The sequence below is a fragment of the Pinus tabuliformis genome, chromosome J, assembly GCF_031772625.1.
Source record: "Pinus tabuliformis cultivar Carrire ecotype Pingquan chromosome J, CPIR1, whole genome shotgun sequence".
Classification (NCBI taxonomy): domain Eukaryota; kingdom Viridiplantae; phylum Streptophyta; class Pinopsida; order Pinales; family Pinaceae; genus Pinus; species Pinus tabuliformis.
This window is the reverse complement of record NC_142295.1, coordinates 317,533,471-317,549,894: the sequence shown is the minus strand read 5'-3', so window position 1 is coordinate 317,549,894 and position 16,424 is coordinate 317,533,471. Positions and strand designations below refer to the sequence as shown.

The 16,424-nt window shown below is 43.9% G+C and overlaps 2 protein-coding genes across 2 annotated transcripts in view; both read right to left on the bottom strand.

Moving 5' to 3' along the window:
* LOC149227008 (putative UPF0481 protein At3g02645) overlaps positions 1-16,424 on the bottom strand; it is a 110,888-nt gene that overhangs the window by 68,001 nt on the left and 26,463 nt on the right. The window lies entirely within an intron of this gene.
* Positions 5,394-6,333, bottom strand: LOC149227010 (uncharacterized). The gene has a single exon (XM_089375403.1). The coding sequence runs from the start codon at positions 5,988-5,990 to the stop codon at positions 5,394-5,396; it is 597 nt and encodes a 198-aa protein (XP_089231529.1). The 5' UTR covers positions 5,991-6,333.

Genomic DNA, 16,424 nt, shown 5'->3' with positions numbered 1-16,424 from the left:
AAATGAAGAAAAGAGCAGAGAAGAAGGAATACTGATCAGTCAAGTAGAAGAAAGGAGAAAACAGGAAGAAATCCTATGGAGACAAAAGTCCAGGGTAAATTGGCTGAGGGAAGGAGAAAGGAACACCAAGTTTTTCCACCAAGCAATGGTTCAACATAGGCAAAGGAACAAAATCTTCTCCATTCTAAACAGGGAAGGGAAAAGAGTAACAGAACATGAAGAAATGGAACAAGTTTTAGTAGATTATCACAAGGATGTGCTGACAGAACCAAGGGTCAATAGAGACGAGGCTATAGGAAGAATTTGCAATGAAATCCCCAAGATGGTAACCGAAGAACAGAACAGAGCATTGATGAGAGCAGCAACACTAGAAGAAATAGAGGAAATAGTAAAAGGAATGAAGAAAAATAAGGCACCAGGACCAGATGGTTTCACGACAGAATTTTATCAAGCAAGTTGGCATTTCCTGGGACAAGATATTTTGGAAGTTGTAGAGGAGTCGCGAAGACAACAAAAGGTATGGCCAAGTCTTAACTCTACCCTTTTTACTCTTATCCCTAAATCGGCTAAATCTGAGAACGCCCAAGGTTTTCGCCCAATAGCCCTTTGTAATGTTATTTATAAAATTATTGCAACCCTGATAGCTAAAAGATTAAAACCTATCCTTGTGAACATTATATCCCCGGAACAAACTGGTTTCGTTGAAGGAAGACAAATCCTCGATGGGCTGGTGGTAGCCCAGGAGGTGATTCATTCTCTAAAACAAAAAAAGGAGAAAGGAATGATGATAAAGTTGGATTTATCAAAAGCCTATGACCGCCTCAATTGGAACTTCCTCAAGGCAACGCTCAGGGCTTTCGGTTTCAGTAATAGATGGATTGAATGGATATATAGCATGGTATCAACGCCAAACTTTTCTATCCTATTGAATGGTACTCCCACCTCGACTTTTAATGCCACCAGAGGTTTAAGATAGGGGGATCCCTTGTCCCATTTTTTGTTTATTATAGCGGCAGATGGTCTTGGAAGATACATTAAAAAAGAGATAAGGGAAAGAAAGATAAAGGGACTTCGGTTATGGGGAAATAACATGCCTATCACCCACCAGTAGTTCGTAGACGATATCATGTTATTCTGTGAGGTATCATTAAAGGAAGTAAAACGAGTGAAAAAGATCCTGGATCTGTTCATGGAAGCTTCAGGGATGGAAATCAACAAAGAAAAGTCATGCACGTTCATCTTCAACACCCCAGAACTGATTAAATCTCACTTGACCAGAACTTTGGGCTTTAGAACCGGAGAGTTTCCTACAAAATATTTGGGGAACCATCTAACTCTAAACCCTTCAAGAGTATCAAATTGGTTTCAAATTATAGACAAACTTAAGAAAAGATTGGGAAACTGGTCCTTCAGAGCGCTAAATATAGCAGGACGATTGGTACTCTTGAAATCAATTCTCCAGGCCATCCCGATTTACCCTCTATCGGTGATGGCAGCCCCCAAGGGAGATTGCGCTAAAATGAAGGAATTTTTTGCAAAATTCTTGTAGGGAGGACCCAAGCAGGAAAGGAAATGGGCCCTAGTGTCGTGGAAAGGCATATCGAAACAAAAAGAAAAAGGAGGATTGGGCCTCAGGGACCCAGGAACTCTAAATCAAGTCTTGGGGGCAAAACTATGGTGGAGGTGGATGAGAGGAGGACAAGATATATGGAAACAAATATGGACTCAAAAATATAGCATGCCCTCAACAACAGAAGGCATCCTTAGAGTGGAAGAAGTGCCAAAAGGATCCTCAATCTGGGACCTAGCAAGCCAAAACAGGGAGCTCATAAACAAATTTTCCTTCTGGGAAATCAGGAGCGGAAGTACAACTCAATTCTGGGAGGAGGCATGGCAGCAAAGGGACAGAATGGCCGATATTCAAAACATACAGAACACTTACCAGAAGGCAACAAGGATGGGATTAAAGCTGGTTAAAGATTACTGGAAAGAAGATGAGGCAGATGAAACTTGGCGGATCTGGAGAAAACCTGAAGAATGGGACGAAAATATTGATGAAGTTCAGAAAGAGACCCTAACAAAAGAGATGGATGTAAGAAGAATCAAGAACAACACGGGACCAGATATACTCAGATGGGGAAAATCTACAAAAGGGACCTTTACTGTCAGGGAAGCATATTATCTAGCTACTCGGCAAGAAGGAGAAGAGGAAGACATAGATTGGAAACAAATATGGAGGAATAAATGGTGGCCGAAAGTAACAATTTTTGCTTGGTTAGTAGGGAAAGAGAGAATCCTGACGTGGGACAAGCTGCAAAAAAGAGGTTTTCAAGGTCCCCCCAGATGCAGCCTTTGTAAACAAGAGAACGAGACCCAAGAGCACCTCCTGAATTCCTGTCCTTATGCCCAGTTCCAATGGGATGAGGTAAGGAACCTCTTTGGAAAATCTAACAGAGATCTGAATGACATAAAGAAGACCATATGCCAATGGGGAAAAGGCCAATTTTCATGTTCCATAGTAAAGAGAATATGGAGCTTAGCTGTAGGATTTGTCATATGGTTTCTGTGGAAAGAACGAAATCAAAGGATATTTCGAGATAAAAATAATCCACCTGGGAAGACTTGGGAAAAAATTCAAAGAGCAATAAGAGAAACCATTCTGGCTGAGAACTGGGAGGAGGAGGAATGGAACACAAATCTGGAGGAGAAAAGAATCTTAGCCAGACTTAATATAGAATACAACATGATCTATCCCCGGAAGGAAAGACACCAAAGAACGCAGATACAAAGCCAGGTACAGTTCAAATATCCAGGGGAAAACTTCATTAAATTGAACTTCGACGGGGCTTCAAAAGGAAACCCAGGCCTTGCGGGCTTTGGGGGCATCTTTAGAGATAGTATGGGCCGCACCAGATGGGTGTACGCAGACAAAGGAGGCATAATGACCAACAATGAAGCAGAAATGATGGCCGTATACCAAGGTATTAAAATAGCAATAAGAAATGGATATAGGAACCTGGAGATTGAAGGAGACTCGCAGATTGTAACCGGAATGCTTAGGAAACTTGACAATGGGAAAGACTGGGAACAGGTGGCCAAGAGCTGGAGGACGGCAGGGTTAATTCAAGACATGGCTATCATCCTGAAGCATATCGATTACAAAATCATCAGCCATGTAAAGAGAGAAGGAAACAAAGCTGCAGACTTTCTGGCAAATTGGGGATGCAAAGAAGGTAAAGTGGATAGCATATGGCCAACAGTCACGAACAAACCGGGATGGGAAACGCTCAACCTAATAATCACTCAGGATAATGAACTCGCAATGCAATAAGGAGAAGGGGAAAGAACCCCCGATCGGGGTGGTTAATATGATGAGATGGGAAGGCAGTAATAGGATGAGGGGTGGCAATTATGAGCCACCTTACAGCAAGAGATCGCGGTAGGTGGATGTTAAGTTAGGTAGGCTGGTCATCATGTTAAATTGCAGCAGGACGAATAATCTCAAGCACAGAGGTGGTGGAGATGACGGCGGAATGGTGATGGGACAAGGACCAGGACGTACAAGGGAAAGATGAGAAGGAATGGGCTATTATGGCGAGTGCAGGCGATTCAGCAGATCAGAAGAGGGCGGCAGGTGAGCGGGAGTGGATACGGGTGGAGGCATAAGGGCAAGCATGAAAGGAGCGTCCTCGAGGTGAACGGAGGCAGGAAAGAAAAGGTGATAGACGGAGTAGGAGAAACCACTCAAGGTCAACCTCCAGGGTTGGGGAAAACTCAGAGCAAGAAAATTGAGGACAGAATGAAGAGGATTGTAATGCCGGGGAACAGGGGAGGAAGACCTGCGCGAGCAGAAGGCACTAAGCCAGATCAATGGGAAGGAGAGGAATAGACCCGAGAAAACATAGAGGAGATATATGACCTGGAACGGGATAGTCAATAGCAGGTAAGAAAAAGCGATAGAGGTAAAGGGAGAATTCTGGAGAAAACAAGACAAGCAGCGGAGGATATAGGAGAAAGGAAAGTCAGGGGCCGAGAAGAGGAAGCCGACATGGGAGCACCAACCAAAGAATTAGGACAGGGAAGTGGGGTAAGGGAATACAATGCAGGCAGAGCAGGACGAGGAAGGGGCCGCAGAGGGAGAAGAGGATGGTGGCAAGCCGGTCATCAGGAACAGGGACGCACCAAAACAGCAGGAACCAAACGTGGAAGGAAAACGATGAATCGCCAGGTGCAGTATGCAGAGAGGGCTTATTGCAAAGACACGCATGCAGACATTAGGAGAATAATCCAGCATCTGGAAGAGGAGGCGACCCAGGAACAGTCAGAATCTGAGATGGAGGATTGGGAATACCTGTTACCAGACCCTAGAAATACCAGAGGTCATATGTCCCTGTATAAACAGGCCTTACATGTGTATTGGGTCATGAAGCGATTGTTGGCTAAGGCTATGGAGCAGGTCTCCATGGAGATGGCTGAATTAGCCCAAGGCATTCCAATCTAAAGAAAGAGATAAACAACCTTCAGATAACCATTATGATGCAAGATGGCAAGCTCGACAAGATACAACAGCAGCTAAAGAAGCTCACTCAGGAGGTAAAAGAGGAGGAGCATCAGCCGAGCGCAATGGAAGAATGATTATTCAAGATATGTTTATTTTCTCCTTAGTTAGGAAGCTGAAAAGCATGCCACCCTCTGTTATCTTTTATAATGCAGCTAGTGAACAGTGTTAGTTTTTTTGAATGGTTAGTATATATAGCATGGACAAATAGACTCGTTAAATTTTGTTTTTGGATGGCCATTAAGAACCTCAGATGGCCAACAAACCTGGTTTCCCTTCGGGGTGGGTTGAGGCCATCGTATGTATGCACTGGTTTTAACCTGTTATAATAGAAACGGTTCCATCTTAGCTTACAAAAAAAAAAAATCAAGAACAAGAATAGATGGACAAGTTCTAAACCCATTTCCTAGTTCAACGTATCTAATGTCTGCATTATATTTATGCAACATGCACAAAATAATACCCATATTGACTTAAATAAACATCAAATCAACAAACACAGCAAATGCTCAAAATTTCAAGAACAGGAATATAGGGACAAGTTACAAACCCATTTCTTGAGTTCATCCTATCTAATGTGATCATTAAACTAATGCAAAATCCATATAAGATATACCGATATTGACCTAAATTAGCAATATCCATTTGAATATTATATTGTACTCTAGATAAAGATAACAAATAGGTCCAACATGATGACAAGAAAATAAGGACTAGTAATTGAAAGAAATTGTTTGCCTCTAGAGAGCACAACTAATTGTCATAATGAATTTTTAATAGCTATCTTCAAGTCTGAGGGCAAGGAAAATGTGTTGTAAGAACAAATAGATCATAGCTACAACAATTTATGAGTGTCATAAATAGATGATTCAAAAGACCTCAACAACTGCACATAAGTAAATTGTTTACTTCCCTGGTGCACCATGTCAAGTTGATCATGAGAATCATTAGTTTGTGTTTCCGAGAACCTGCACAAAAGATCTATGGTGCCATGAATATATTGTGAGCTTGTAGCCTGAGGACCTCTGACATTGCTCCCTTGTAGCATGCCAAATATATTTCCTCCAAAATTTCCCATTTCTCCTGCATTGAAAACAAGTGGTTCACCTTGGTGTTGTTTATCCATAGAATTCACCATAGTTACAGGGAACCCACATGTTGCAAGATTAGTAGAGGACCATGGATACATTGTTAGTAACTTTTCTGCTAGAAAAAGACCAAAGTTGTGTTTTACTGCTTGCGTCAATTGTGCTTGAGCCATAAGAGGTTGATCCTCTAGCATAAGTTGATCCATTGTGAGGCCTGACCATGTGTTCATATCGAATGAAGTTGGTCTTGACGACCTTGAGCTGCCGGAATTGAATTGACAGAAGAGAGAGAGCACAACTAGAGCCTGAGACTCTTGATAAACCATGTGGGACAGATATAACATCTCAACCTACAAGATTTTCTCTCTAGGAGGATGATAGGGTCATGGATTGGCCCACATGATCCTTGAAGATTTTACTGTATTGGTGAATTTCTTAATTAATAGCTCCACCAGGTACAGTCTTAGAACCCTGTAAATAGAAAAGAAACCTTTCATCATTATGACAGGAAACGATACTTGTTGATAAATTTCCACCCTATGATGATTCATCCTCTTCCTTAACCCTCAACCAAGCTCTTTTTACATATCCTCCAAGTTTGAAATCAATCAAATTCTCCTCTAAGTTTGAAGCTACCCGTGGATGCATGAAAGGTGATATAGCCACCAAGATGTTGTTAAGTTGTCTATCATTTATTTAAAGAATAAATAAATGTCAGTTTGCATAATCCATATTCAAATCAACAACAAGTGCAAGATAATTACAGTTTTAATCCTCACATTAGATTGGAAGGGGTAATGAAGAATAGAATAAAAAATTAGTTGAGTTAATCTACACATTTGAATTTAATGCTCACGTTGTAGCAATGAGATTCTCTATAAAAAGGGAAGTTGTATATAAAATTCTACAAACAATGGAAATGGTTGGGACAATGTATTTCTTTGCATGATTTTTTCTTCAAACGAAACAAATGTTGGTTATTATGGAATTGGATCACTCCCAAACAACAAAGCTCTAACTACAAGGGACATCCACTATGGAATGTAGCCAGGGGGGTCTCAATTACATTCAAAGAAAAGTTTACAAAGTAACCCATTCATCAAAGAAGAAATCCTATTGAAAGTTGAAAGTGGTGATTATTTTCTCATTTTCTATGATAGCCAAAAGCTTATATATCACACTAGCACCTTCATTGTCATCTAGTATATAACTAACATATGAGTTAAACATAAGAAAAACCAGATCCAATAGAAAATATAAGATAAATCATCATCAAAATGATATTATCACTCAAAAATAGAATTGTAAAATGGGAATTTGACAAGAACATCATTATAATAGATATCAAACAACATATAGAAACAAGACTTATGTGTTGCTATATAAACATAAAAAAAAATAAAACAATTGTCTTGCTATTATAGCTCCAACTAAGACTGCAACTTTATGATCGAATAATATGCAACAAAACACTTTGCAAGTTTACAACACAAAACGGGTGAAAACTCAACAAAAAATGTGTTTCAAGATGCTCTTAACAATAAAAAAGCAGCTGATAGGAGGGGGAGCTCTGAGCAGCCGTAGCGATTAGGGTTTCTGCGAAAGCATCAACGGCGCAGACAGTACAGCTCTGGCCCTGCTCACAAACCAGACCACATCCACTGGGGCGTAGCAGAACGGCAGAGCATTAGAGCGGCTCGATGGAGAATACTCGGGGGGGGGGGGGGGGGGGGCGTCAGAGCCCTCCCCAATGCAGCATGACCCGGAGCAGGCGTTCCTATTCGGATCGGTTGATAGGGAGATCCTGAACAATGGTAACAGGCAGCAGCAAGGAAACAAGAAAACAGGAGCACGAAAGGACCTAGCCAGCGTCACTCAAGACAGTGGGAAAAATCCGGAGGAAGCACCAAAAGTATCCTCGACAACATGCAAGCCAATAGCCACAGAAAGGCCACGAATATAGCTACTTGGAGACAAGATAGATGCTCGCATTGAGTTCATGAGGGATAATGCCATTATAGGGAAGTTTATAGGGTTTTGGCCCACGGAAAGAGCCTTATACGGGTGGATCGCAGCGAAATGGAAGCCAAAAGGAGACGTTACCCTGCAGCTAGGGCCGAAGGGCTTCTTCACAGTTATTTTTTTACTGTATTTAGGACAAACTCAGGGTACTGGGAACAGGGCCTCACTTCTTCAATGCTGCGGGCTTGTATATGAGAGATTGGATACCGAGATTCAATCCGGATAAGGAAGATCTCACATGGGCGCCAGTCTGGATCAGAATGTATGGTCTTCCAGATGAATATTGGGACGAGGACGTACTCAAGAACATAGGAAATGGGCTAGGGGAGTACATCAGGACTGCAGAAGAGACCAAGCTGCGCAGATTCATTTCCTACGCTCGCATCTGCGTCTTCATGCGACTGAATGAAGCATTACCAGAATCGGTAAGTCTCTCCCACGGTGACGAAGAATGGAATAAACCCTTGGACTATGAGCATGTACCCTTCCGGTGCCGAAGATGCCATGCTCTTGGGCATCTCTTCCGTGATTGTCCCCTGAACGCCAAAGCCACTTCATCTGATCCCTTGGCTTCTGCTTCCCAGGATGGCTTCACCAAATCCCTAAGCCATAAACGAGCGCACAAGAAACCTTCCAATGGGCTCAAGCCCCAGCAAAACAACACTTTTGGCCAAGCTTCCAAGAACAGTTTCGAAATCCTAGCTCAATCCTCTGATGATCTTCCCCCTATCTATGAGTCTAACCCTTCCCATCCCTCATCCTCTGCCCCCCCCCCCCTCCCCCAGTTTTTTCCCCCAAACGCCAATCCCCTATAATCCTCCATGATTTCCCCTCAGGAGACAGGAAAGAACCAACAGAGAAAGATAAGGATATGGAAATTGATGGAAAGCTAGACCCTCCCTCTAGCTCAGAGATAAAAGGGGCAGAAGGCAACCAGATGCAACCGATGGAAGAAGAACCAGAAAGCATAGACCTGCATGGCCTAGACATTCTGGAACTGGAACTAGTATGCAAAACGAAAGCATATGATAGCATAACTGAAACCCAACTCAGCAAGCTGGAGGTGGTTATCTCGAGAGCTTACCAGTAGCAGCAACTAGGGATTCAACCAGGAAGCCAGTGGGATGGAAGCCAGCCCCCAAAAGAAACCAAAAAGAGAGGACGAAGAACAGATCTACAGAGAATGATCGAGATTGGGAAACTCCTGGTAGACTCAGGCAGGTATGCGAAATTGACAAAGTACTATAAACCCTCTGCAAATAGTTGAACCATGAAGCTGGTATCATGGAACTTAAGAGGGTTCAATAGCCCAGGGAAACTTAGAATGTTAAAAAACATGATTAAAATGGAAAAGCCACAAATATGCTTACTCCAGGAAACCAAATGTAATGGTTCTACACTAGGCAGCATTCTCACAAAAGCTTGGCCAGGATGTCGTTCAGTAGCAGTCGATGCATCTGGAGCGTCAGGGGGCTAGCCATTGCATGGAATACTCAAGCGTTAAATCTCTCAGATTTCCACGCTTCTCACCACCTCATACAGACAACTTTCCACATTTGGGGTACGAACGTCCATGGAAATCTCTCAAATGTTTATTTCCCGCAGGATACAGGGAGCAAGATTGCGCTTCTAGACACCATAGAGGCATTGAACAATAACAGGAGGCACCCACTCTGGATCATAGGAGGGGATTTTAATATGATCACCAAGCTAGAGGAGAAGATTGGGGGGAGATATAGAATGGAACAAGAAGACATCCATTTCAAGAACTTCATTCAAAACACCTCCCTCATAGACCTGCCTTTTTGCAATGGTACCTTCACATGGAGCAATCGAAGAACGGGAAAACACCAAATCGCATCCAAACTAGATCGCTTCCTCATCTCAGATAATGCGATCCACCTTGGAGGTGATATCACAGCTGCAATTCTTCCACATACCGGCTCGGACCATTGGCCGATAGTCCTCCAATGGCAACGACCTGGCGACCAGACTTGAAGACCCTTCCACTTTGAAGGCTTCTGGCTCATGCATCCGGAGTTCAAAGACTTTGTCAAAACCACATGGACATCTTTTATTCCCCCCTATGGGTCAAAGATGTACAAATTCCAATAGAAGCTCCGGTTCCTAAAAAACCACCTAAAACGCTGGAACAGAGAAATCTTTGGAGATATTTTCAAAGCGCAGCAAGATCTCAATCGGGAACTGACGGATCTCCAACAAAGAGTATCCACAGAGGGACACACTGAAGGGACCTTGGAACAGGAACGACGTATCCACAGACAAATCGAGGAAAGGCAGAAGCAGGAGGAAGTTTACTGGAAGCAAAAATCCAGAATAAGATGGTTGAAGGAGGGAGAACGCAACACCAAATTCTTCCACAGAACAACCATTCAGAGAAGAATGCACAACAATATCCCGTTTATCCAAAAGCAAGGAGGGGTGAAGGTAGAAACGCATGAGGAAATTGAGGAAGAATTTTGCAATCACTTCAACCAGATCCTTCAAGAGCCGGAAGGAGACAGACGTCAGGCAATTGAAAGAATCACCAACAATGTGCCAAGGATCATTACGGAGGAACACAATGAGCTTCTCCTCCGACCGATTCAGCCTCAAGAGGTGGATGAGGCAATGTCCCAGCTTAAGGAAGGAAAAGCCCCCGGACCGGATGGATTTACCACTACGTTCTTTCACACCTTCTGGGAGTTGATAAAACAGGAAGTCTGGCAAATCGTTGAAGAATCGAGAGCGCTCCACTGGCTGCTGCCTTCTCTCAATACCACCTTCATTGCCCTCATCCCCAAAGAGGAGGACTCAATTACTCCCGACAAATTCAGGCCGATTGCACTTTGTAATGTCATCTACAAAGTCATATCTAAAGTGGTGGCCAACCGGCTGAAGCCACTGCTCCCGCTGCTCATATCTCCGGAACAGTCGGGCTACGTAGAAGGAAGACAGATCATGGACGGTATACTCCTCACGCACGAGATTATACACTCCCTCAAACAATCAAAACAGGCAGGTATGCTTCTTAAGCTAGATCTTTCTAAGGCTTTTGATAAACTCAGCTGGACTTTCATTCAGCAAATGTTAAAGGCTTTTGGTTTTAGCACTATGTGGATTCGCTGGATTATGAACTTAATTAATTCCACTCAATTTTCCATCCTTGTGAATGGAATCCCTTCCCGACCCTTCAAGCCATCAAGAGGAATTAGGCAAGGGGATCCCCTACCCCCCTTCCTCTTTGTTCTGATGGCAGAAGGGCTTGGCCGTCACATTAAGGAAGCTCTCCATTCTGGCCTCCTCAAAGGTCTTTCAGTTCACAATACCCCTGCCTCTTCTCATCAGCAATTTGTTGATGACACCATGCTGTTCGGATACCCCTCGGTCCAGGAAGCCGCTTGCCTCAAATCCCTGCTCAATGACTTTGCTGAAGCGTCTGGCACTGATGTTAACTGTACCAAATCGCAGATATTCTTCTTTCACATGCCTCCTCCTGTTAAATCGGCAGTTACCTGTATCCTTGGCTTTCCCATGGCCTCCCTCCCCTCTAAATACCTAGGAGCCCCCCTCACTGCCTCAGCTATAAAACACTCCTCTTGGCGTACTCTTATTGAGAAGCTAGAGCCGCGTCTCAATCTTTGGACGCACAGATCTCTCAACCTGGCCAGCTGGGTTGTGCTCATCAAGTCAGTTCTTCAGGCAATACCCCTGTACCTTTTTTCAATCCTTGCTGCACCCAAATGGGTCTTAAAAAGCATCAGAAATATTCAACGTAGCTTTCTATGGGGAGGTTCGGCAACTAATCGCAAATGGGCGTTAGTCAAATGGGCCACAGTTTGTCAACCAAAAGATAAAGGGGGTATTGGTCTAAGAGACCTGGAGCATAGTAACTCCATCATGAGTGCCAAAATATGGTGGCACTGGATCACCAATCCGGAAAAACCCTGGGCAAAAATTTGGACAGCTAAATATGCTAATAATCGACCTCAGGAGGAGCTAGTCCGGTTTACCCCCACAGAAAAAGGATCGCTAATTTGGAACGCAGCCAAACAGCACTTTCAGTTAATACAACAACACAGTTTTTGGGAGGTCAGAAATGGCAAAATGGCTAGATTTTGGACAGATGAATGGAACCAGCAGCCAAAGCTTACCCACATTCTTCATTCTCCTCTGGAGCTGGCAAGGCTGGAGCAGCAGCAAGAAAATATCCATCACTTCTGGATGCAAGAATCGGAGCACGGATTCAGGAAATGGAAACAGGGTAATCAGCTAATCAACTTCACAAACCTTCAGGATACAGGGGAATTGGAGAAGGAGCTTGGAAAAAGAAGAATCAGACACGACGAAGGCAATGACATCCTAAGATGGGGATACAGACCAAAAGGTGACTTCTCCACTTCAGAAGCCTACAAGTTAGTTTGCAACAGCAATAACCCCTCTGATCCTATCTGGAGCAAAATATGGGGTCTTGGTTCCTGGCCCAAAGTCTCTTACTTCCTATGGCTGGTCAGTCACAAAAGAATCCTCACTTGGGACAAACTAAGAAGAAGAAATTTTCATGGTCCATCGATGTGCCCAAACTGCAATCAAAATGAGGAAACGCTCCAACACCTCTTGGACTCCTGCACCCTAGCCAATCTACTCTGGGAAAAGGCTAGCTTCAGATGTCAAAAAAGATGCATAACAAAGAACGATATAACCGACTCCCTAAGACATTGGCCGCATAATCCTTACAAGAGCGAGCTTCTCAACTGCTTGTGGAACCTGCTCCCTGGATTCATCTTATGGGGGAGATGGAAGGAAAGGAATAAACGTACATTCAAAAATCAAAGCTCAAGAATTGAAGACATATGGACCAGACTATGTGGGAACCTCAATGAGACGCTGCTGCTCCACTCTTGGACCCCGGAAGATCTACCATCTCTAGATGTCGAAAAAGGTATTCTAAGCAACTGGCAATTGCGCCTACCTCAGACCCAACACAAGAACAACTCCTCCACAAGTAGCAGTACAATCAGAGACTCTTGGATTGCCCCTCCTAAACAGTCTTATAAGCTCAACTTCGACGGGGCTTCCAAAGGTAATCCTGGAAAGGCAGGCTTTGGAGGAATTCTTAGGAATCACGAAGGCACTCCCCTGCAGATATACTTCGGATCCTTGGGTTGGGACACCAACAACTCGGCGGAGATTGAAGGACTATGGCAAGGACTCCTTCTCGCTTGGAACCTCAATCTTCAACCCTTGATTGTGGAAGGAGACTCCCAAATTCTAATAAACATGGCCAAGAGACTGCAGAATGGCTCACAAGCGAAAAAGATCACAAACAGCTGGAGACTCGCAGCCAGACTAGAAGCCATTGAACAAGCTCTCCGCAGCAACAGGGCCATCACCTTCATCCATACAAAAAGAGAAGGAAACAAGGTCGCTGACCTCTTAGCTAACACAGGAGCAGATAAGGATCACAATCTCCTCACAGGAACTCCGGCCATTATACCAGATAATGCCTAGGCTCAGGACTTTGATAGGCTGGTCCAAAGCGATGCTACCTCCCCGGATGCGGGTGACACGACAGCGGAGAAGGCGGTGCCACATGGTCACCATGGGCAGCTCCATGCATAAGACGCGCATTAACTGCGAACCGCCGCCAGGGTACTCAAGCGTGGGTGCAGAGGCGATTAGGGACGGCAATTCATTGCTGCGTCCGGGGTTCAATCGAGCATTCAGTGAGCAGTTATGGCTTGTGGAGATCGAGGAAGAGCAGAGGCGCATAAGAATGGTGAGGCTTGGGAAGGTCAGGTGTTCGGTCGAGTTCAGATTTCGGGAGTGGGCTTATGGTCGACGGCTCACAGAGCTGGAGCTCACGTCGCCCCTTTGGCAATTGATAGAGGTTTCAGGTCTGAGAAGGGAGTTTCAGGTCTCAATTTCTCTGTTTACTCTTATCCTGCTCTGTTTCGTTTTCCTGCTAACAGTGGCATCATGGTCAAGCCCCGTCAGCGCCTCCTCAGCCGGCGAGGCTCTAGCAGAGGCGGGTCCTCTCGCCCCTCAGTGGCAGCTCCCCCCTCCCGCTGCTGTAGATGTCTATGCCACCAAGTGGCCGAGGCTAATCCAATCCAGTCGAGCCACTTCCTGGACACCAGCGATCCAAATCCGGATTCAGCTCCGCTACCTGCGTTTGGAACCGCAGTCTTCTCCTTCAGCAATTCTCAGGGCAATTCTCGCATCAACGCCCATGTCTCAGTCCTTTTTCTGGAAGAACCGAAGGAAGAGGGCGAGGAACAGCCCAGCTCAAAGCCGCACCAAGCTGGAAGTTCTGGGGTCGCTGAGGGTTTGCCAGAGGACCGCCCAGAGCATGCTGACATTCCACCTTCGACCCAGGCAGCACCTCCGCCATCGACTCAGGCAGCACCTCCGCCTGAGAAGGATAAAGCCGCATGGGACCTTCTCCCGGAAGGAATGTGCTGGATCATCGAGGAGGAACCGGACGAATAGGACTCCGTTCGCTCCGGTCTTCCCCTTCAGGCGCTGCTCAGGTTCTCTTTTGTTATGCTTCGTTTGTTATCATGGCCCTCTGTTCACTGTCGTTGTTCCTGTGTGGTTCGAGAATTTTCATGTTCAATGTTTGTTAATGCCCATGCAAGGGCTCCATATGATAGTTTTCTTTCTCCTTTTTGTGCCCCTGCGTGGGATGTCAATTATCGCTTTTGCTGCTCCTAATCGGTTTACCGCCCCTGTGTGGGTGTTCTGTCTCAATGGTGGCGCCCCTGCGTGGGTGGTTTTTCTCAATGGTGATACCCCTGCGTGGGCGATTTATCTTAGTGGTGATGCCCCTGCGCGGGTGAATTGTCTACGTGTTAGGGCCCCTGCGTGGGTGATATGTCCTGAAGCTATGGCACAGGTGTGGGAGGTTTTTCTGATTACTGTCAGTCCAGAATGCCATTCTTGGCTTCTGGCAACATGACCGCATGACTGTAAATGTTTTCCTGTTTATGTACATAATAAAATAGCATAGTCTTAACGAGAAAAAAACAATAAAAAAGCAGCCCAAAAAAAGCTTGGTGACAACAATCAAAAGATCAAGAAAGACAACTCTCAAAATTGTCACACAAAAACTTTCAAAAAGCAAGAATAGTAAATGGCCACAAAGATGCAGTTTTGACATGCAAACAAAAAGATCACCAAAACAAAATTTGCCACAAAGATTGAGACCGATCTTTTTGCCCTGGAAGACCAAAACAACTAAGATTCCCAGAAAGAAATCGTGTGTGCCTAAACAAAAATGACGATGCTTGCAACAAAACAAAACGAGACCAATACTTTCCTCAACAGGAGAGAGTTTGAATTCATGAACTTGCTGTAAAAATAAACACTGACACAAAAAAGTAACTATTCAGGAAAGACTCAAACCAGCAGACAGATCTTCAAAAACAAAAATGTTTGAATAATCTTGAAAATTTTAGGGTATACACGACTGTGTTGATGCACAACTGCGTCTATACACTATTCGACCCAAGGAAACCTGTGTATACGCGGGTTCACTTGAGGAAACTTGCATATATACGCTTCTGTAAACTGGAAAAACAATGTATATAATAGATCACAAGAAAAAACAAAAAAAAAATCTGAAGAAACTGATCAAACTTACAGTTCAAGTTCCTACAGACTACACAGTCACAGAAAGCAAATAAACAGTTGAGCCCTGATTGGCTTGAATAAACCCAAACTAGGAACAACAATACTATTGTCCCCAACGGAGTCGCCAATTTTGTTGAGCGAAAAATCCCCCTAGGGTCTTGGGTCAATACCCTAGTAGATCGAGGGTCATTTATAAAGAAAATCAAGCATTCTACACAGCGATCATGCTAATATAAACAAACTACACGAAATGAGGTACACCTGGGGGTCCTTCGTTTGGGTAGATCCAACCAAGGTCCAAACTCTCTTGGAGTTCATTTCAATCCTTCAACCTGCAAAACAATCAATTCAAGAAAGCACAATAGTATATGGACCAAGCATCATAAAGAAATCAACTTCATAGCATATTGAAAGGTAGTTAGTTATACAAATGAAACAACCATTCATATGTGAATCATGACATTGATATCATAAACATGAAGAAGATTTATATTAGGAACAAGACAAGTGTTTCTTTTATTATAGATAACTGAAGTATAGAAATGAATGATTTCACCTGAGCGTTCCTTTCGCAGGCTCCAAGCAAAACCGTCCTCCGGATTTGTCCAATCTCAAGCCTTCAACAAGCTCCTTCCATAACTCACTCAAGGATATCTCAACTAATGGAAAGACATCATAACTCATGGAAACAAGGGTTTCTTGTAATGGGGGAAGTGTTGGAAGCACAAGGATCTTCAGACCTGGTCAGGGATAATCTTAGTAGAATGATTTTTCTCTCTCTTCTCTCCTTCTTTAGGCTTTCCCATTGAAGCCTTTTTATACTTCTCCCAAAGTAGTTTTTTAGTTGGGAATTCGTTGGGAACAGTTGGGTCACGGGCATTAATAGGTAATCAGCAGGTAAAACATCAATAATTAAAAGGCAACCACTATCAACCTAGGGAAATCTCCATGTCAATGACAACACATAACCAGAGAATCACATGCATATACCATGCATCCAAAAACCAACAAGGAAATCGCACATGCAATTTGTTCCTCGTAGAGAAATCGAGTTATAGATGTTGATCCAACTATCTTCTTATGCTCCCTTTTTTTCCTTTTGCTTTCCCTTTGCTTCCTTT

What these genes read in the sequence shown, in the direction of transcription:
- LOC149227010 (XM_089375403.1), bottom strand. Translation starts at nt 5,990, where the DNA reads ATGTTATATCTGTCCCACATGGTTTATCAAGAGTCTCAGGCTCTAGTT.